Genomic DNA, 22949 nt, shown 5'->3' on the forward strand with positions numbered 1-22949 from the left:
CCATCAAAGAAGGAGGTACCTTTCTCTGAAGGGAGGAGGGAACTTCCACTTTGACTAAGACCCTGTCTGAATAAGATCGAAGTCAACAAACTCAAAAGGCTTCCATAGCCTTGGCAACTCATGACTAGAGCCTAGGGAGATTACTGACGCCATAAACAAGAGTGTCAAATTGTTAAGTCAACAACAGGAGTCACTGTGTACTTACTCCTCATGTGGGATCTGTCCTTAATGTGTTGTCCAATGTGAAGTAATGCTATAACTAATACTGAAACAGTGTTTTACACTCTGTGTTTCTGTGTGGGTGCAAACTGATGAAATCTTTACTTAATATATACTAAATCGATCTTCTGTATATAAAGATAATTGAAAATGAATCTTGATGTGAATGGAATGGGAGAGGGAACGGGAGACGGGAGGGGTGCGAGTGGGAGGGAAGTTATGGGGGGAAAGCCATTGTAATCCATAAACTGTACTTTGGAAATTTATATTTACTAAATAAAAGTTAAAAAAAAAGAATCTGGACTGATAATCACCTCCTGAGAATTGAGATGGATGTTGCTTTTTTTATTTTTCTGTTGGAGGATTTCTCTGCTATTTTTGGGTCCTGGCAAATGGAAGATTCCATAGATTTAATTTTTTCTCTGTAGTCTGAGATCAAGCAAAGAAAGATATTTATTATTGGACAAGATATTGACAATAGTTTTCTTTGGAATGTTGTCATGAATGATTGCTTCAAAATAATGTCTAAACATTGTATAATGAGAATATCTTTATTTTGAAATCAGAAAAAGAGTTAACATTTTTCCCAAAAGGTACAGTTTTTAAAGTTCACATAGTATTGATTAGGATGTTTTGGTCAAAGTCGCATAAAGGGGTTTGACTGATTCAATCAAAGAGGAAATTCACTGGAGAGAAAGAGACTAGCTCCGGGGTCCCAAGAAAGGTAGGGCAGGAGCCAGGAGGATTTCCAAGATCTCAAAGGACAGCCTGGAGCTTGTCTAGGGGCTGCAAGAAATGAACTGCGGGTGGCCTGTGGTCGTTTCCTGCTTCTGCTCAGTATCAGGTTGGGAACTTTTAATCTGTGCAGACAATGCTGTGCCTTGTGCTGGCCCTGCTAATGTCAGGACAGGGTCTGGTACCGGTTCACACAATGCCTAGCAATTTCCAAAGGCAAAGGAAGCTTTGGTGCTGTTATTTTTAGGTGGAATGGCAGAAGAAAAGAAAACAATCAATGACTGCTCTGTCATATTTTGTGAGGTAGAATTCATTGTATTGCATAAACCACTATAACTGACTTTTTAAAAAGTTTATTTATTACTATTTATTTGAAAAGCAGAGTGAGAGACAAATGAGCAAGAGGGAGAGATTCTCCATTTGCTGAGTCATTCCCCAAATGTCCTCAACAGCCAGGGCTGAGCCAGGCCAGACCCAGGAGCTTGGGGACTCCACTCAGATCTCCCACGAGGGTGGCAGAGACTGAACCTCTTGAGCCATCACCTGCTGCCTCCCAGGATTCCATCAGCAGGGTAGCTGGACTCAGGTCAATGCTCCAGTAGAGGACGCAGGCTTCCCAAGTGGTGGCTTAATCTACTGTGCCACAATGCCTGCCCTGATTTATAAAGTGAAGCATGTGGTCATCATACGCTTATTCAGTTATATGGATGAGATAGCTAGATCTCTTTTGATATTCAGAGGGCCCTGAGAACTGGTCTTCTTTAGTGGATATGTGAGGGCATAGGACAAGAAGGCCATGGCAGGTGGTGTGGCCCTGGGGAATCAGTTGTTTTTGAATGTATGTAATTGACTCACTTTTCAACTAAAAAGCAGAAGGCCCAATATCTAAATCATAAAATATCACAAGCCAGGTTTAATTTGATATCATGGCTGATTAAAAAAATATCTTAAGTTGACCTCACTACTTAAAGGATTTGAGGTAGTTGTAACCTGTTGTTTTAATCAAGGTTTCTTGATTTACAAATTTGAGACATCCACTTCAAAGTAGCTAAAGCCAAAATGGGATGTGATGGAATCATTCTATCTAAAAATTTCGCAAATCTCAAGGACATGGTTCTCAAATCCAAAAGTAGAAAGACTTTAACAGGGCCGGAAGCCTTTCAGGGCACAAAATGTACAACCATGTGCAGCCGCCCAAGCTGTCGGAGACTCTGCAGCTGTTACACTTTTGAGTTTCGGCTTCCTTCCTCTTTCTGCAGAGGCAGAGGGACAGCCTTGGCTTCCTCCTGGACATGCAGGCCCCCAGCTTTCCTGTAAACATCCATTCCATTTTGGCCACATGCAGGGACCCCTTTGTTCCTGAATGCAACACTAGAGAGACACTCCCAGCCTGGCTCAGCCCAGATCCACCCTGGCTGTGGCAGCTGCAAAATACAAAAACGCCTGCAGTGGGAAGACTTTGTGGTTGAGAAAGTCTGAGAGAAAAGGGTGGGTGGGGCTCTCAGACACCTGCAAGTCCCCCCCCCCCCCCACCTCAGGTTGCTTAGGAGGGACCCAGGCAATAGGGGAAGAGAGGAGGGAAACATAGAAGGGTGGCACTGAAAGAAATGGGGAAACGTTGGTGATTCAAGAAGAACAAATCAATAAAGGGCTGGGGCGAGAACCACAAAAGATCAAGACAGTAGAGCTGTATGAACCAGAAAGCTCTCTTAAGTGTCTTAACCCAGAGAGTTGTCTCATCTGACAGGAAGTCCTGAGGTTGCATGACCTTCAAGCTGGTTAAGTCAGCCGTACAACAATGGTGCCAAGGCCCGGATTCTTATCATCTTCTCACTCTGCTGTTCTTGGTAGGCCCTTTACTACAGGCTGTAGAGGATCCAGGCATCACATCCAAGGGCAAAACGAGGTCCTAGCAAGAACTCCTCACAGGTCATTGGGCAGAACTGGGTCTCATGCCCATTCCCGACCCAAGCCTTAGGGAGAGGAATGAGATCCACGGGACTAGTACAGAGGACCAGTCTTCCTGAAGCATGTGGCTGCTTAAAGAGGAGAGGGCACTGGAACATTCCAGATTTTTTGGGAGAAAGGAGGCAGTGGGGGAGGGTGGACAAGTGGGAGTGCTGGCTACAGAGAAGAAAGAAAAACACACACACAGGGCTTGAGGAGCAGGGAGACAGTTAAATAGACAGAGAGGAGAGGCAACAAAGTGGGTGGGAAGAATCAGATGGAGACAGAAACAGGTGAGCTCGTTACATTTGGTGTCTTAGGTTACAGTGCTGTTTTCATAGCTCTCTGTTCAGCTAGGCAAGTGTTAGAAGAATGTGCTTTACCTGTTCTCACTGCCACTTGAAAGGCTGATTAACTTTTCAGTAATTAAACTTATTAACTGTTTTTCAAGCTCGGAATTATAAAGGAGATGACCATAGCAGTCCCCAGGCAGGAAATTACTCTCCTTTTTTTTCTTAAAATGGACCAGAATTTATTGAGTTGTGAAGGAGATGTGCAAAATAAATACATAATAATGACTTTGTTACCTGTTAATGTGTTTATTTATAATTTTATCTCCTTAATTATAAAAGCCATATAATCACATTCACAAAAATTGGAGGGGAAAGGGGTCTGGCTTAGGGGTTAAGATGGCTCTTGAGGGGCCGGTGCCATGGCTCACTTGGTTAATCCTCCGCCTGAGCTGCCGGCATCCCCTATGGGCGCCAGGTTCTAGTCCCGGTTGCCCCTCTTCCAGTCCAGCTCTCTGCTGTGGCCCGGGAGTGCAGTGGAGGATGGCCCAAGTGCTTGGGCCCTGCACCCGCATGGGAGACCAGGAGGAAGCACCTGGCTCCTGGCTTCGGATCAGCGTAGCTCCAGCCGTAGCAGCCATTTTGGAGGTGAACCAATGGAAGGAAGACCTCTCTCTCTGACTCTCCCTCTCACCGTCTGTAACTCTACCTGTCAATAAAAAAAAAAAAAAAAAAAAAAAGATGGGCCCTCGAGACACCTGCGTGCCATGGCTTCTCGGCCTTTTGTCTAAGATCAAGTGTGAGATACCTGTGTTCCATTTAGAGTTGCTGGGTTTGAGTCCTGGTTCGACTCCTGATTCCATCTTCTTGCTAATGTGCACTCTAAGAGGCAGTGTTGATGGCCCAGTAGTTGGGTCCCTGTCACCCATGTAGGAGACCCAGATTGAGTTCCAGGCTCCTGATTTTGACCTAACTCAACTCTGGCTGTTTCAGGCACTTGGGAAGTAAGCCAGCAAATAAGATATCTCTTTCTGTTTCTCTCCCTGTCTCTCTGCCTTTCAAAATAAATAAAATAAATGAATAAACTTATCTTCAAAAAATTGGAAACCAGAAACATGAAAACAGAATCACTCATAGCCCCACCATCTAATAGCTATTATTATGTGGTAAGAATGAACTCCTAATGTTTTTTTCATGGAATTGCGTACAATTTTGTAGAGTGCTTCATTTTCTCAAACAGTTGTATAATATATAAGGTACAAATTACAAAAAACAAAATAATATATTAAAAAATAAAGCAGGTATCTCTTCCTACCAGTATCTTTTTATCCTCCAGTTTGCTCCCCCTTCTACCCTACACCAGTTATCGATTATTTTATTCCATAGATAGCCTACCCACTAACAAGTAAAGGTGTGTATATATAACTTCTTTTCCCAACACACTTAGTCTTTTATAAAATGGTAGCCTACCACATATGCTGTTTTGCACCTGTTTTTTTTTTTCATTCAACAGTATCACCTGGAAACAATTCCATATACAGAAGTACTTCAAAACGTTTGTGAGGAAAAGAGTGAAATTAAAAGATAAAATTATTTTGCTGCCAGAAAATTTTGAAATCCATAGTTTTTTTTTCATAATAAACATTATCTGTGAGCTCTTGAAGACCTCTAGAGTGCCTTTAAAAATTGACATTGTAGTCTGTTCGTACATTGGCGCATACCCTTAATGCTCATTATCCTTAACAGCTGTTAAAACTTTGAGCAACTGATTCATTCATTCCTTAATAAATATTTACCAAGCACCTGGAACATGTGTGGAACACTGGTGATGCTGAGATTACAAAGAGATGAACCACACCCTTGAAGAGTCACAGTGGAGTGGGGGAGACAGGCAGGTAAACAAGTAATTACAGGCAACCTTTTCATACTCACATGGAAGAATGCAGGAGGTGTGTGGGGAACCTAAGACAAGAACAAAAGTGTTGAAGGATAAGTAAGGGGGGGTGCCTCTGCAGACAAGGGGGAGGGAAGGTGTTCCAGGCAGGAGACCAGGAATGATGGGTGCCAAGGTACTGAAATGGGAGCACTGTGATCCAGGTGACTACAAGGTGTTGGATGCAGCCCCTACTCTTTGTTCTGTAACCTGTGGCCAAGCTTCAACATCAGTAATGCTATGACGTACAACTTGCAGTATGTAACTTTTCCCATATTTTGGAGTATTTCTTTGGCTAGCTTCCCAGAAATAGAACTGCTGAGTCAAAATGCAGGGGGCCCTCTGACCTGCTACATACAGCCAAAATGCTTTCCAAATGGCCCGTATCATTTCATGAGGATGCCAGCAATGCCTGGGCAATCCAGTGCTCATTACCTTTGTATCTATACCACTGATACTAGTGGATATGTCTTTATTAGGAGGTTAGATTTCTCCTTGTGTTACTACTTCAATTTCTTAGGTGGTTTTTCTGTTTATACTCAATCATTGAGATTCTTTGGCTACATGAAATGAGAATTCAACTAATTTCCCCCCTCTTCTCCAAATGTGGTGTCTGAACTTTCCCTTCTCTGTTCATTTTTTCTAAAACTTTTTTAAAACATGATTTATTTTATATTGATTTGAAAGAGAGAGGGAGATGAGAGAGAAAGATCTTCCATCTGTTGGTTCACTCCCCACATGTCAGCAATAGCTTGAGCAGGGGAAGGCTGGAGCCAGGAGCTAGGAATTCCATGCCTGCACATGGATGCGGAGGCCCAAGCACTCAGGCCATCACCTGCTGCTCTCCCAGGCACATTAGTAGGGAGCTGGAATGGAAGTGGAAAGCCAGGACTCAAACTCCGATACGGGATGCCTGGCTTTGCAAGCGGCAGACTGTGCCACAACGCCAGCCCCCTTTCAAGACATTTTTTAAGAGCAGTTTTCGGTTCAAAATTGAGAGGAAGACTATATACTGTGTGATTCCTTCTATTTGGCATTTTGGAAAAGACAAAACCATGAAGACAGTAAAACATCAGTAGTTGGTGGGGAGTGACGGATGAAATCAGCAGACCTAAGAGGAATTTTATGGCAGTGAAAATTCTCTGCAGGGTATTTTAATGGTGCGAGCATGCTATAGAATGTGCAACCCCGAGTGACCCCTAATGTCCACAGTGGTTCTCAGGTGATAATGATGTGTCAGTGCTGGCTCGTCAATGCAGTGAATGTACCCTTGTGCTTGAGGATGGGGGAGGGGTTTGGGTGTATGAGCACATGGGTATATGGGATATCTGTTCATTTTTATTTCAAAGATAAATCACATTTAGGAATCAACTGAGTCATCAATTGGATCTAATTTTTAGCTGTTTTCTGAAATGTGTCACATCAACTTAAGACAGACCTTTCCTCTGACTTACCCGTATTCCTGCAGCAACTGTTCTATTTATATACGAAGAATTACAGCACAGCCCGAAAAGGCTTAGGTAAAGCTAGTCCGTGCTTTCTGTAAAGAGGGAAATCCACCAGTGAAAGCCCTTCCTTTTGAAGGCCATCAGGCAGGAGGTAGATGGTCTGCATTTCAGGTGGCTAGGGGGTACTTTTGAGGGAGAGAGGGTTATTGTATCCAAAGCGCTGAAGTCACTGTTAGCCACGGGCATTGCTTGTGTGGTACCCAGCTTGGTGGGTATCCTGTTCATATCTGTGACCTCAATTCAGCCTCTGTCACCTTGAAGGCCAAGAACCATCTCAAAGGGTCGTTGATTGCAGGAAAAAGCAACTTCTTGCCATGCCAATTTCTATGCCAGTGGCTCTTAAACTCAGCCAGGGAACTTCCTAAACAGGAAGATTTCTGTGTCTGGCATCAGGTTGCACAGGGCGGTGCTGGAATTTTTTCCCTCTCCCATCTCTCTTTCCAGCTGTGTGAAGCGTTTAGAAAAAAAAAAAATCCATGGATGTTTACAGTTCTGAGCAGTTTTCCCTCTTCTTTCCAGGGAATATTTGTACCTGCTATGCCAGCACCTCAGACAATGTTCCAGGAGGGTGGTGGGTAATGAAGGGACACACCTGCTCAGCTAACTTCCCGCCACACGCTCCATCACATTTCTCTGGGGCCAACACCTTCATGGTTCGTGACCTATAAACCCAATTCAGATTCCCCACAAGACTGTCCCTGGAACCCCTTCTGGATTCCTTCCCAGAGGCAGGAAGCGGTTAAGTTCCTTGGGCACCATTCTCGGGGGGCGGTTTGTGCTGTTGCAGCAGACCCCGGGAAGAGGCCCCTAATCCTGGGTCAAGGCTCCTTTGGGCCATTTGTCCGTCATCGTCCCCATTTCGGGGTGAATGTCCCGTCTCCTCATGCAGGTGGGCAGGACGGGTTGGAGTCACACAGGGAGCCCTTCTTTCACAAGGCCGGTGATCCCAGATTCTCTCTCCCTTCCCAACAGCCTAACCCCGAGCTCAGCGAAATCCACGACCTCGCTCCTCTGCTGCCCAGTGGCCCAACCTCGCCTCTCGCCACACAGTCCGGGCATACGAGGGGGCGTGAGTGTGGTCACACCCGGAAGGGGTGCAGGCGTCCCTCCATCCAGTGCTGTGTGCAAATGCGGCGGCGACAGGCACTCTCCGCTCATCAATCCCGGCCCCTTCGCCAGGCTGCTTTCCCAATGGGCGCGCTCGCCGGGCGCCCATCCCACCTACCCCGCAGCAGGGCTAGCCGGCCGGGGCGCTCGGAGCTGGCCGGAGAAGGGGCGGGGAGCGGTAGAAGGAGGCGGCGGCTACGTGGTGCCACGGCCGCCCGCCCGGGAGCGCCCCAGCCCGTGCGCGCGCGCGCGCCTCGCCAAGGCTCGGGCGGCGGGCGGCGGGCGGAGCTGCGGGCGGCGCGGGCGGGGCGAGCGGCGGGCGGGGCGAGGGGCGGGAGGGCGCGCGAGCCGCGTCTCCGCCAGCATCTGCCGCGGCCGCTTTTGCCCGAAGCCCGGGGACGGACCTCCGCACCCGACCGCCTGGCGCGCGGACGCAGGCGCTCGCCTTGTGGACGCGGCCAGCCTCGGAAGCCTCGGGCTTGCAGCGCGCGGCTTCTTCGCCTGCTCGACGCGACCCCGGCTCTGGCGGCCTCGGCGCGCGAGCCGCTGGAGGTGCGGGAGCCGCTCTCCTGCTGCCGGTCCCCGCACGGCTGAGCCCGGGCCGCCCGCGCTGCGGCCCCGAGCCCCCGCTCCCTCCCTGCCGGGCCGCTCCGGGGCTCCAAAGTCGGGCAGCCGGGGCAAGTGTCTTCATGAACCCAGAGGATGTCCGGGAAGCACTACAAGGGTCCTGAAGTCAGTTGTTGCATCAAGTACTTCATTTTTGGCTTCAATGTCATATTCTGGGTAAGTTGGAGCGCTCCTGGGATTCCAACTACTGTGGCTGATGGGTTTCGCTGCGATTTCCCCCGAGCTGCTCGCCGCCTTTACTTTTCTCAGCCCTGGGGGCGCTTGCCCGAGCCGGGGACAGGCATTAGCCTTCCGCCTTCCCAGGGTGCGCGTCGGAGAGGGACGCGTTTAATCCTTCCTGGGAATGGGAAGAGGGGAAAAGAAAAAAAAAAAACTGAGCCGGGAAGGGGGCACCCAGGCCGTGGTGGGTGGCTTTTTAAAGAACGATCGCAGGGCTGCAGATGAGAGGAAGGGCTGTGCAGTTTGAGAAATGAGCAGCTACACGAATCGGATTCGCTCCCCGTGGGATACGGATGTCGGGCAGAGCGTGGTGTCATAATGGGGGAGGCTCACCGGGCAGAGCCGGCCCGGGGGTCCACCTTCTCGCTGGGCTCTGATTGGCCGAGGGCTGGGCTCCGTGTTTCCGCGGCTGGTCTGTGCCATGCTCAGCGTGTGTCTCCTTGCACCATCTCGGGCTTTGTGTGGGATGCAGATGCCGTGGTGTGTAGGGCTCTGGACGGTGCACGTAAATAACGCTTCCTGCGCGCTCTTGCCCCTCGGCTGGGAAGCGGTCTTTTGCGTAATGGACTGACCGGCCAGTGGGCTTGCGGGGAGCAGGGACTGATTTCTATATATATCATTGTCGGCATCATAACAAGTCCTCGGCCACAGACGCTTCCTTGGGCTCGCGCCTCACGCCTTCCTTTTTAGAGGAGTGACACGGAGCCGGCCTTTTTTTTTTTTTTTTTTCCTGGAGGTTGGGGGACCTTGGGGAGATGCAGCAGAGGAGGTGTGCGAGATTCGGTTTCTGGGAGGCACGGCGAGAGCGGATGTTTGAACGCCAGACCAGAGCCCTGCTCGGCTTGGCGCTACCTTGTGCTGGGCACCTATTGTAATGAGGCTGGGACGCCTACTCTTTTGTTTTGTTTTGATTCTTTCTCCTGATCTCGCAAACGTGTTCAGCAACCAGACAAAGAGTTCTGTAGGACTAGGGGAGAAACGCTGGCTGGAAGACCGTGTTGTTGTTCCTCGCCGGATCATCCCGTGCCATCCTCTCCTCCCTGGGCAGCCCCCTCCCCGGGTGGGGGGAGGTAAAGATGGTGTCCCTCGAGGTGGAGGGGGGGTTCTCCAAGTTGCCCTCCCTTGTGAGGTGAACAATGATCCAACTGCGCGGTTGAAAATGAGCCACAGCAGCATGAACACACGGTGTATTTAGTGTGGATTCTCCTTGAATTTGAGCTGTTTGCTGTAAATATACGCATCTGTGAGAGTAGTCGTCTCCACAGCTCTGTATGTATGTGTACACACACACACACACACACACACAGACACGCATTTCCTACCATATTGTACCAGATTGTTTTATTTTCTCTTTTCTCCAGGAGCGTCTTGCATTGGTCACACATGTTTTGTGAGAGGCAATGGAAGGGATTGGAGCTCAGTTTGTGTGTAGGCATGGTCTGTCCTCTGGACTCAGAAATGAGGAGGGGAGGTGGGAGTAGGTATCCTGTCCAGTCCTTCACAGGCAGTTTGATTTTTTGCCAGTGGTTATATGTGATTCCTGTGACACTCTTCTCTATCTCTGCTTCTTCTGGATCCAGACCCTCGCCCTCTCGGGAAATGTTTGTAAGTGGTGGGTACATTTCTGAGATATCATGGCTTCTTCTTCTTTTTTTTTTTTTTTTTTTTTTTTTTGAACTTGAAAGTTGGTGACTTTGAGAGGCAGAGGCTACTGAGTTGGGATTGGCCCTTTTTGGGGTAATGACTCCAGGCCTCTTGCTTCTACTTGAACACTTAACAAAGTTGCGCATTTCAGCTGCCAGGCAACAAAAAGCACCCAGGGGGGCTTTCTGTGCAGTTTCATTGCAGAGACTAGCAAAGAAATAAAAGGATATGGGCCCGTTCTGCCACCAGGTTGGTGTCATTTTGTAAAGTGCACAGGGGCAAAGGTAGCCCTTTCTCCACATTAGGTTGCTGCAGAGCCTCTGGAGTTGTGGAAGGCTCTGAAGAATCGCAGGGTGTTGCATGGAGAGTTCCAGAATGTGTTGGCAGATGGCGAAAGTCTTCAAAGGGGCAGATGGAACTTTTATGGGAAGCCTGGGAAAAGAGCAAGGCTGGGGAACTAAACCAACCACCTCAGGTGCCGACCTTATGCGGGACCCCATCCTTTGACCCTGCTTTCTATGCACACTCCCCCTCCTTTTTGTACCTAAAGCCTCTCTTTCAGATACCCCCTCATACCTCTCCTTTTCTTCTCCCTGCCCTCAAATTACCCCACATCTAAATTTCCCAGGTTATCCGTGCTGTAGTCTCTAGTGCTGATCAGTAGGAAAACAGCTGTGTTATTTGGTTAAAGTAATTCAGACTAAGGTGTTAGTGACTGAAGAACTGGGGTCAAGAACTTGGTTACCTGCTTCTGCAGAGCTGCAAACCTCTGCTCTCTACAGAGTTGCCACCTGCCTGTGATTGTCAAAAGCGGCAGGATTGGTGCTGCTCCCCTACAGGTGCCAAGAGAGATTACTAACAGAGACTATGGTTTCCTGACGTTTTATTCTCACACTGAACTGTTGGAATACATTTGAGATACACTGAAGATGCTGGGAGGGATAGTTCTGGTAAGTTCTGATAAAATACCATGGAACATATGGCGGCACCAGCCCTAGGGGTTTGGTTCCCTCGCTGAGCAGCAGTTTGTGCGGCAGTTAATTGCCCTGGGCTTCTGTTCTCAGCTGTGAAAAAGGAGGAGCTGGACGAGTTGCAGACTTCTTCTCAGCTTCGGACAAAGACTGGGTCTGTCTGGTTTTGATACGCTGGGGAAGAAAAATACAAAAGATGAGCATTAATATAGAATGGAAATAGCAGATACTGGGCCTCTTGCAAAATTACAGACTCTTTCTCTTATTGAGACTTCTAAGACCCAACTTTATTACTGTGGTTTATTCTCCAAGATACTTTGTTTAAAAAAGCTTTCACTGATTTCTTCTTGCCCTTTCAATAGGTAGGGTATGGTATGCATGCTTCTCTCCCCACGATGAATGTGATCTAGTAAATGTATTTTTATCATTAGGATTACACTTTCGTGTGTAAGATCCAAATCTTTTTGTACAACACTTGTAATGGTATTCTGAGTAGCAACGTCAACAACTTGTACAGATTCCTTTCTCATTAGTTATCACGAGATGGTGGGGAAGGCCTTGTTTTCCCTATTTTTTTTTTTTTTTTATCAAAACAACTTAAGAGAGAGGGAACTGATTTTATTGCGGGTATCACCATGCCAGGACGTTTCTTGGAAACCCTAAGACTACTCAGGAGTAGAGAAGGGAGGAGAGAGTTTTACTTTAAGATCTATCCTTTTGGGTCTTGAATCCTCACATCCCATCACCCACCATTAATAGATGTTTAGCTCAGGACTCTTGGAATCTGGCACTGATACTTCGCTGTTTCTAGACAAGTCAGCTGATCCCAGGATTCTCGCTACTTTATTGCTGCATAACAAGCAACCCCAAAACTTTATATCACAGCTCACAGTTCTGGGACTTGACCAGGCTCATGTGGAGGATCCTCACTTGGGTCTCCTGTGCAATTGCAGTGCGATGCAGCCAGGGCTGGAGTTATTGCAGAGTTCCCTAGGGCCAAATGCGCCCTCATGTGACTGGCAGCCAACGTCCACTGACAGCTCAGCCAGCCTTGTTGGCTGGAGCGCCTGCATATGCCTCCTTCTTGTCTCTGACACTGGAAGAAGCAACTTCCAGGTGAAGTTATACCTGGATCTGGCACAGTGTCAGTTTCATCTGTTCTGTTGATTAAAACTCTCATGGAGCCTGATCAGTTTCAAGGTGGGAAATGTCAAAGTCATATTATAGCAGAAGGTGACGTAGATCGTGACCATTTTTGGAAAATACAGTCTGGTGCATTAATTTTTTTTCTAAAGGAGGGATGGCATTATGTAATGGAGTTGTAGTTTCAAGGATGCCTCATGATTTAGCAAATGGTGGATATCATTATTGTTATTATCCTCAGATGCCATACTGTTTCCATCCTGGGTGTAGAACTCCAAGGAGGCCTCAGGCCTCATTACTGCCAGGTGATGGAAATGTCCTTCAGATCTGCCAAGCAGACGAGGCAGATGGATTCAATAGGTTTTATCATGACTTAGGAAAAAACACACATGGATCAGTGGAAGCCTTGATTGACTTGGGAGAAGGAAGTCGTTTTTCTGTTCTTTTTGCTGTAGAAGGATTAGAACAGCCTTGGAATACTTGAGGCCAAATTTCCCGTTAGATATACTTTCAGATATTACACTGTGTCTTCCACTGGAGGTTCATCCAGGGTTGATGGCAGGATGTTGCTTCTAATTTACTTCCTCGGGGCTTGAATTCAGCAAGGAGCGAGATTTAAGGAACCTTGGGGGGGCATCAAGTCGGAAGCCTTATCTTATGATTCAGTATAAATTGCAAGATGTTCTGGGATGATGATACATCAGCAGTTTATAAGTCATAATTTTTGTTTTAATTTGCTAGACATCTGTTAGCTTCGATGGCAACCATATGGGAGTCTAAATTGCCTTTTGAATTACAGGGAGATGGTAGAAAGAAAGCTAAATATGGTTATGAAAGTGTCATGTGAAAAAAAGCTTAAGAAAGGTGTACAATCTCTGGGGAGGCCGTTGAATGCCGACTTTCTGCTCTGGCCTCTCTCTGTGGGTTGGGAAGAAGGCGCCGAACATTCTCACTTGTTAATTGAAAAGAAGCCAATGGGGAAAAGCTGGAAATCATGTTCCACCCACTAGAAAATTGCCAAGGTGAGCTCATGGAGCTGGATCACTTGGCCCTAATGTCCACAATAATAGGAACTTTCCGGCAAAAGGCAAAGCTATGTGCATTTTTAACAGAGCTCTACCAAGTTTATGGATTATGTGTTTCTTACAAGCATCTTAAAGTCTCTTAGAGTCATATAATGATATTTTTTGTGAGAGATGAAGAAATTGGAGTACAGAGACATGGAATGACTTTTGAGCTATTGATGAGCATCAGGGTTTGCTTTAGGATTAGGTCTCTTCTGTAACTATAGCCCTAGCTTCTTGGTTGGGATCTTATTTTAGAAGATGCTTGTTATTCTAAAATAAAACATCAAGTAAGTCATTTACATCTGTTCATAATTGAAAAGTGATAAAGTTTTTGCATATGCCACAATTAACACCACCCACAAGTTACAGAAACGTTAGGATGGAGATGTTCTTAGAGATATGATAGAATAAAAGTTAGTATGTACTATACTGAAAATTCATAAATGAAAAGGGGGTATTAAGGACAGCATGGCTGAGTCATATGTTTTCTGTCCGTACTCTGGTGACTGTCTGAAGATTTCTAACTTCAGGCCTCTGAATCATCTGCTCAACTGGACTGTAAGGGCCTCAAGTGTGGGGATTGTGTCTCTGTCTTCTTTTTAAGCCCAGTGCCTTGCAGTTTGTCTGAAACACTGTAGGTGTCTAATAAATGTTGAAGGAGCAAATTACAGACACGACGGAAAGTACGGGGGAGTCATCTCTAACCTCCTAGCTGGTGAAGCGATTTCCTCTGTAACATCCTGCCAACCTCTCTCCCGGGAGCTGTCATCCTCCTAATTTACTGTTGTTGATTTTCTTGTTTTTATTTTGGAACAGTCTCAAACCCACAGAAAAATTGCAGTGGTACAAAGAACTTGTTTTTATCCTGTAGCACTTGAGGAAAAAGTTCCTGGCATGATGGACATCACACAAACGCTTCCGTGTCTATATCCTGTAAACTAGGTAGTGCTCTTAGATAACCACAACACAGCCGTCAAAGCCAGGAAATCACCATTGAGACATCAGCCACATCCATTCCATAGGCCTCATTTGAGTTTCCCAGTTACTCCTATTGTGTTTTTGAAACCAGGTCAGAATCCAGGTCAGAACCACACATTATGTTTCGTTCTATCTTTTTAGTCTGTGTCAGCCCCTTGCTGTCATGGTCTTGACACATTTGAAGAGTATGAGCTAGTTCTTTTGTCCCTCGATTTGGGCTTGTCTGCCACTTCCTGAAGCTTCGATTCAAATTGTGTCTCTCTGGCAGCAACAGCACATAGTGGTGTTGGGTTTTCCCCAACGTATCCCATCAGAGGGCGCTGATTTCTCTCTGTCCCGGTTACCACTGTCACATGACCCCCATCCAGTCATCCAATCTGTAGGGCTCGTGAGGATGGTCACTTGGTTTAGGCATTGGCTGCCAAGCTTCTCCACCATACGGTCACTCTTGTCTCTCTGGAGACTTGTAAATGCTTTGTGACAAGTTACGTCAAGACTGTGTCAACAGCCCATTCGTCCTCAGATTTTCAATTAATGGCATCAGTGGGAACGGACGGCCTCCTTGTCTCCTGTGTGTTAGTCTGTGCTCTTGTCAACTACGTTGGTGGAGAGGGTTGTGGGTCTGGCCAGTGGCAGTCCTTCCATGCTGACTCTGTGCCTTTTGACTCCCATCCGTATCTGAGGACTTCCTTGCTTTCTGGCAGAACAAGTTGTTCCAGGCTCATCTTGTAATTTCCCTAGGTCGTTGTTTAGCATCAGTCATTTCTCCAAGGAGCCTTGGTTCTTTGAAAATAGTAATTAGAAACCAAGATCTGGTTGCTTGGTGTGCTCTTTGCTGCTCGAGTGTCACTGTCCTGGGTTTTCTCACTGGACAGAACTATGGAGTGAGTATGTATATGTATATGAGTATTCACATTTGCATCTCTGGTTCTGTATCTGTCTATGTGTCTTAAAGCATAAGTTCACAGCGATACCTCATATTCTTAATATCAAAGGGTTTATTATAGTTTTTTCCCCTTTCCTTATTTGTAGCTGCCTTCCTTGACAGTGGAATTCTTGGTTTGCATCAATCTTTGAAAAAAAAAATTTTTTTAAATAAATTTGAGAGATGGAAATCCCCAGTCTGCCAGTTCACTTCCCAAATGCCCACAGCGGCTGGTGCTGGAGGAGGATGAAGCTGGGAACAAGGAACTCAATCCAGGTCTCCCACGTGAGTGGCAGGGACCCAGTTACTTGAGCCATCACTGCTGCCTGTTAGGGTCTACATCAGCAGGAAGCTGGAATTGGGAGCCTGCGCTGGGCCTTGAACCTGGGCACATGGACATCCCAACCAGTGCCTTAGGCCAAATGCCTGCCTCTTCTGTGATTCCTAACAACTTACTTCATTAATCTCCCTGTAGCACCCTGCCCTTCCTTCTGTGGCTGTCTGACATTTCTGCCTGCAGATGTGCCAGAAGCCTCACAGCCCCATGAGGTCTCCTTTCTCACTTGATTACTCTGCTCTGGGCGTCCCGAGCACGGCTCCCGGTGTGTCCTGGCACAGAGGCCTGCCTCCCTTGGTCTCACCTGAATGGCATTAGGATGGAAAGTCTCAGGAAGGAGAACGGGTAGGGCCTAAGTTACTCCTGAGTGATGTAAAGTAAGACTGACCTCCTTCCCCATTGTCCTTTGTATTTAAAGTTAGCCGTTAGGTCACTCCTGACCTTCTGTTTTCCATCTTTAAGAGCTCCTGGTTTGTCCGTGGGTTCTTTATATACTGTGTCTAGATTGTTTTTAGCCCTAGTCCTGGTGCATTGCCTGTGGTCCCACTTGGCTGCACCGCCATTAAGGTAGCAACCAGAATGGAAGACATTTTTCACAGGCTCATCCCAATATCCAGAGTGCAGCGGGCTGTTACTCTCCAATTCTCCGATCATTTTCTAGGCAGTGCTGGGCCCGGAGGCAGGGACCTCTGCTGTCACGTGGATTCCACTTGGAGTAAATCACTCTCACAGATTAGAGAACGGCGCTCAGTTGCTCACCTATGAAACTGGGAAAATAATTTAGTGTCCAGTACTAAATGAGATCCTACATATGAAAGTGCCTGGTAAAAGGTAAACTCTCCATGCAAATATTAGTTATTAACCCAGGCCAACCTGCGCATGGCTTCCGCTGGCTGCCAGGAACATTGCTGGCTGGGGTTGCTCAGACTGAATTTCTAGTGAAATGAAACCTCACCTCTTTTTGAGTGGGCGTCTGTTATGCCCATCTCCCTAGGCTTAGTGCTAATCAGATGCCCTAACCCTTCAGTTAATTACACGAGTTTAGATTTAGTACCATGTATTTCTTCACTTAATTGCCTTGCTGTGGTCAAATGGTTTCCACACGGTGCTGCTGGCAATGCTAGGCTTCCTTGAGGTGTGAGTGGGTGGGCTTGGGGGTGTGTGGGTGAGAGTGCTGAGCAGATACACTTCTGACCTCTCCTCTGGAGAAGTCAGACCATTAAGTTTGATCTTTTGGGATACCATGAAGAATTTTGCTTGAAAAAAGAGATCTGCTTACATTTTTTTAAATAAAGAAAACCATTTATTTGAAAAGGAAGAGAGAGCGAGAGAGAAAGGACAGAAGGGAAGAAAGGAAGGAGGGAAGGGGAGGGAGAGATCTTCCATCTACTGGTTGACTCCTTTTTATTAACTTTTTAAAAAAGATTTATTTATTTATTTGAAAGGCAGAGTTACATAGAGGCAGAGAGAGAGGTCTTCCATCTGCTGGTTCACTCCCCAAATGGCTGCAACGGCTGGAGCTGGGCCGATCTGAAGCCTGGAGCCAACTTCCTTTGGGTCTCCCATGCGGGTGAAGGGGTCCAAGGATTTGGGCCATCTTCTGCTGCTTTCCCAGGCCGTAGCAGAGAGCGGGACCAGCCGGGTCTTGAACTGGAGCCCATATGGGATGACAGCACTGCAGGTGGCAGCTTTACCCACTATACCGGCCACTGGTTGACTCCTTAAATGTCTGCAACAGCTGAGGGTGGGCCAGGTCAAAGCCAGGAACTCATGTGTGTGGCAGGAACACTGGTGCAATCATGTGCTGCCTCTTAGATTGCATTAGCAAGAAGTTTGGTCCAAATAGGAGCCAGGACTTGAACCCTGGGACTCTGATATGGGATGTGGGCATGCCAAGCAGAACTTAACTGCTGTGCCAGGCCCATTCCCAGATGTTTTTGAATCTTGATGGGCAAGGTATTGTTTGAAATTGCTCCTTGTATGCGTTTTTAGCTCTCATGTGTATTCGTGCATGAAAGTCCCTCTCACTAACTGTGGGTGACTTCTGAAGGTCTAGTTGATACTTCACCCCTTTATAGATAATAGCAACTTGATTAGTAAGTTAGGAAACTTGAGTCTTCCCACTGGGAGATCTGATTCTGTACATTCATCCAGGATGGGATAAGTGGAATTAGTAATTAAAAAAAAAGTCCTGCAGTGGCTGGCCTTGTGGTGTGGTGCGTTAAGCTGCAGCTTGTGTTGTTGGCATCTCCTGTTTGAATCCTGGCTGCTCCTCTTCTGATCCAGCTCCTTGCTAATGCACTTGGGAAACCAGCAGAAGACGGCCCTAGTACTTAGGCTTCTGCAGCCCACATGGGAGACCCAGGAGTTCTGGGCTTCTTGCTTTGGCCTGGTCTAGCCCCAGCCGTTGCAGCCATTTGGGGAGTGAACCAGCAGATGGAAGATCTCTTTCTCTCTCTCTCTGTCACTCTGCCTTTCAAATACATACAGTGAATCTTTAAAAGAAAAATTGCAGTGATTGTGTCACTCAGTGCAGGGCGAGCAGCTCTGGCTTTCTGTCTGGGGAAGACACAGCTTCTCTACCCCATGGCTTTTGGGAGGAGGCCTGAAGTGGCACAGAGTGGTGATTGATTTCACAGCACTTGAAGCTACTGCTCTCAGCTTACAAGAAAAAAAAATGTAGCCTATTTCATCCTTCATGGGTTTTTTTTTTTTTTATTAATCTCCAAATGCCAGTTTGTTTTTGAATGTGAAAGCTCTAAAAATGAAAAAAATCTCTTTAAAGAGTGCTTCTCGCACTGCAATTAGTATGCGAACAATTAGCATCATCTAGGGATGGAAGCTTGTTATTTATTTGACAGGCACAATGGAAGAACTCAGCGTTTTGTTCCTTTGCCCCAGTTGTCTGGGACTGTTCTGTGTCGTCAGCTGGATCTAACTGCAGACCCTGCCTTAACCACAGCAAACCAGCCTCCCCTTCAGAAAACCAAGCCCCCTGCCACTGTGGCTCTTCCTTCTAGCCTCTGTTAGACTGAGCCTCCTACTTGGCCTCCAACCCTGGCTCCGCCTTTGCCGGGGAGAGACTTGTTCTCTGCAGCTCGGTTCTCTGCAGCAGTTTCGGAGCTGTTGCTGGAGTGCTGGGAAGGGACATTTCTTCTCCCAGACCCCAAGTTGCAGCACTGTCCCGGAGGCAGCTGGCAGCAAAGCCCACATGGAAGACTCAAACATGATGTTGGCAGTTTTCTTTAGGAAGAAGTTTCAGTGTAGAATATTCAGAGCATGCTTAATGAGTTTCGCCCGTTATTTTCCTTTCCTCTCCCTCTTCCTCTTATCCGTTGTTATTTTTTTTTTTTAAGATTTATTTTATTTATTTGAAAGAGTTAGAGGGAGGAAGCTGGCAAGGGGGAGAGACATAGAGGGGGGAGAGAGAGAGAGAGAGAGAGCAAGCGCGCGAGCTTCCATCTGCTGGTTCACTTCCCAGTTGGCACAGGCATCCCACATGGGCAGCGATTCTAGCCTTAGCTGATCCCATTCTGATCCAGTTCTCTGCAATGGCCTGGGAAAGCAGTAGAAGGTGGTCCAAGTGCTTGGGCCCCTACATCCACGCAGGAGACCTGGAAGAAGCCCAAGGCTTCTAGCTTCGGATCGGCTCAGCTGCGGCCATTGCAGCCATTTGGGGAATGAACCAGCGGATAGAAGACTTGTTTCTCTGTCTCTCTCACTGTCTATAACTCTACCTCTCAAATAAATAAATAAAATCTTAAAAAAAAAAAAAAAGCAAGAAACAAGATGCCTGCATCCCATATCAGAGTGCCTGGGTTTGAGTTTTGCCTGTGCTGCCAATTCCAGGTTTCTGCTAATGCACACCTTGGGGGCAGCAGTTGATGGCTCAACTACATGGATCCTTGCCACCCATGTGGGAGACCTGGTTTGAGTTCCTAGGTTCTGGCTTTGGCTTGGCCCAGCTCTGGCTGTTGCACTGGGAGTGGACCAACAGTTTGGAGTTCTATCGTTTGTCTCTCTGTGTGTTTCTTGGCCTCTCATATAAGTAAATAAAAACTTAAAAACAATTTAAAGCCAAAAAACTTCACGGTAATGATATCCATAGGAACATAAAGGATTAACTGTGGATTGGCAGGCATCATTTTCCAGTACTATAACTCCCAAGCTCAGTAACAATTGTTTCGAAGTGGATGGCGGAACGGTTTGTCTCCCCTAATTGAAAAGGCATGGTGATGCTCTATACCTCTCCAGCGACTATTTACTATTAGATATGTGTTACAAAACATGGGGATCTTTCTCCTTGTTGAGACTTTTTTTCTAAGTTGTGCTTGGCACTAAGGCTTGAGTTTCTAAAAATCTGGAGGGAACAGCTGGTGCTCTAATAAATATTCAGGCCAGCTATTTTAATGCGTTGTACTCAATTAAGTAGTCCTAATAAAAGAGGAATACTTGACCTAAGCAAATTTCTCAAAGTATAATATTTTGCCGCCAACAAAAATTTCCCCCAATGTTAATAGTCCCCCCAAACAGCCTTAAAACTTCATTCTGCCAAGTAAGTAGTTCTAATCACTGTGGAGGCATCAGTTGCCAACAGTTGGTTCTCCTGGTTCTGGATATGGTCTTATCTCTGTGGCCCAGCCCTGGAACTGATAAAGACACCACAGGTCATTGACCTTTTTGAAGTCTTTATATTAGACAGCGGGAGAGATTTGTGCTGACTTGGGCATCCCTGTGCTGTGGGTCGGAAGGCAGGCAGCAGGGTCTGTTGTGAAGTGGTGTGGACCATGCACCCTGCTCCTGACTGCTGCTTACCTCCTTACCTACCAAGAGGCATGCTCAGTAATAGGATCAGTATTATTAATGGCAATATTCAGGTCTAACATCTGTCTCAGAGTCATGAGGATCAGAGTTCGTATGTATAAACTACTGGGAATCCTTAACAGGTAATAGCAATTATTACTGTGTTTTCTTCAATGCCCTTTATTAATTCAGGTTGTTTTTCCTTAGCTTCTTTCAGAATCATTAAAATAATCTTACATTGTAACATATTTTTTGTCTTTTGTGATGTTCTGCCTACATAAGTGCATTCTCAAAATAACTAAGAGAAAAAAAGATCTCCCAGCGTTCACAGTGTTCCTTTCACTGTAATGAATGGCATGTGATTTACACTGCATCCCAGACCGTGAATCTGCATCTATTGTTTGTTGTTCATTTCCCCATTTCTCTCCTCTCTGCAGAACTAAGCTGTCTCATGTTGGTGCTTTGTACTGGGAGAAGTTGAGTTTCTGATGTGGAGTCTGCTGTTAGAGCTGTGGTGAGGGGGAGTGGAACCACTTTATTAACAGATGTTAGATCTGGATATGCAGGAGCTACCTGCATAGCTACCACTATGTATTTTTAGCCTTTTATGGCATCATTAAGTCCTGTATATTTGGGTCACAGATTTACTCTGTGTTACAGACAAATTGTTTAGGTTATGAAGGTTAAAATTGCATCAGTGATACAGGTAACTTGGGTTTCTCCTGGTATATTCTTAGAGTTGGTGCAGGGCTAGGATTTTGGCCTGAACTGCCCGTGTCATTGACTAAATGGGCCATCCATCTAGGTGAATGAGTGATCCACTGGCTTCTCCTTTGGGGCATAAATGAGGTGCACTAAGAGCTTTTGCACTTTGCCCAGTATTGTGGCCTGACATAGAAGAAGCAGGCTGTTCTATTTCCAGACCTAATCGTCCTGCTTACTGGGCCCAGCTCCTGCAGAAAAGTCCAGGGCGTGCTCCCTGAGCAGGTGAGAGGAGCTTTGGCACTCATTCCCATGCAGAAGGTGTGTTAGACACCCCGCTCCTTGAAGAGGCCGGCAGAAGGTGGATGAAAGGGAAGGAGTAAGTAGGAAGTTTTACTAGAGCATCTGTTGGTGCAAAAGAATGCTGTATTTAGCATGGGAGGACTTTATATTTGTATCTTTGGATCTATATCTTTTTCCTCTTTGGCTTATCAGAAACATCCCCAGAACTGCTGGATTAGATTCATTCATGGACCTTGCAATCCATTGTTATGACTCCCTGTTGGGACGGCACCAGCCAGATTCTTTCTTTGTGCCCCTTGTGCCACTAGCGATTGCTGCCAGTGTCTGGAGGTAGATTGCTATCTGGTGATCCAAGGCAGTGAGTCCCCAAATTCATTCATTTGCAGACTGCTTAGATTGTTTTGGACACCTTTGTGCCACCCAGAGCTTCTCAAATTTTATTTTATTATTATTTTTTAAGATTCCTTTTGTTTATTGGCAAGGCAGAGTTACAGGGAGAGATCAATAGCGAGACAGAGGAAAAAAGAGAGGCAGTATCTTCACCTGCTGGTTTACTCACTGAACAGCTGGGGCCTGGGACATGCCAAAGCCAGGAATCTAGAACTGGCATCGAATCAGCCCAGCCCTGGCCATTGCAGCCATTTGGGGAGTGAACCAGTGGATGGAAGACCTTTCTCTCTGTCTCTGCCTCCCTCTCTGTGATCATACAGGTGGATGTGGGTGGAAGGGACTCAGGTACTTGAGCCATCTTCCAGTGCTTTCCCAGGTGCTTTAGCAGGAAGCTGGGCTGGAAGTGGAATACCTGGTACTTGAACATTTGCTCTCCTGGGATGTAAATGTTGTAGGTAATGGCTTAACCACTGCACCACACTGCCAACCCCCCTCAAATTTTAATATGCATACACTTTATGTGGGGATCTTGTTAAAAGGCAGATTCTGATTCAGTAGGCTTGAGAGGGGCCAAAGATTTGGCACCTTCGACAAGCTCTCAGATGGTGCTGAGGTTTCCAGTCCACTGGTCTCACTTTGAGTCACAAGGAGCTAGTCTGTTTCAAAGTTATTCTTTTCTTTTAAGTGGACTCCATTTTTGAACCTTAAATACATTTATTTAAAAAGGAAACTTTAAAAATATCACTATTCACATGCATACAATGGCGATAATATGGCTCATTAACTTCTAGGTAGGTATTGGTGCCTGCTGGCAGGCCCATGTTGGGGGCCTGTTTCCTTTTGTTATAGGGGAGGTTAACAAGTATACTAAATGTCCAACATTCTGGTATCAAATGGAGTCTTTTTCCTTGACTAGAGCAGAGGATAAAAAGAGAATTGAAAGGAAATGACTTTCTTATTCCTGGTTATTTAATGCTGTATTTTGAAATCATCTCCTCTGGCACCCCAGAGCACTAGGGACTCACTTTGGGAAACTCTGTGTTTAAGTAATTCTCAGGAAAGCCTGCATTTGTGTGCTGAAGCCTGTTAGTGAGATGAGTG

General features: G+C 46.4%; 1 protein-coding gene across 1 annotated transcript in view; it reads left to right on the top strand.

Moving 5' to 3' along the window:
- The first annotated feature begins 8071 nt into the window (after positions 1 to 8071).
- The window catches only part of TSPAN5 (tetraspanin 5), a 203072-nt gene continuing 188194 nt past the window's right edge, over positions 8072 to 22949 (top strand). Inside the window, exon 1 of the mRNA XM_051820160.2 lies at positions 8072 to 8522. Within this exon, the coding sequence (XP_051676120.1) occupies positions 8442 to 8522 (81 nt within the window). The 5' untranslated portion in view covers positions 8072 to 8441. The remainder of the gene's footprint in view (positions 8523 to 22949) is intronic.

This window comes from Oryctolagus cuniculus, chromosome 8 (genome assembly GCF_964237555.1).
Source record: "Oryctolagus cuniculus chromosome 8, mOryCun1.1, whole genome shotgun sequence".
Classification (NCBI taxonomy): Eukaryota; Metazoa; Chordata; class Mammalia; order Lagomorpha; family Leporidae; genus Oryctolagus; species Oryctolagus cuniculus.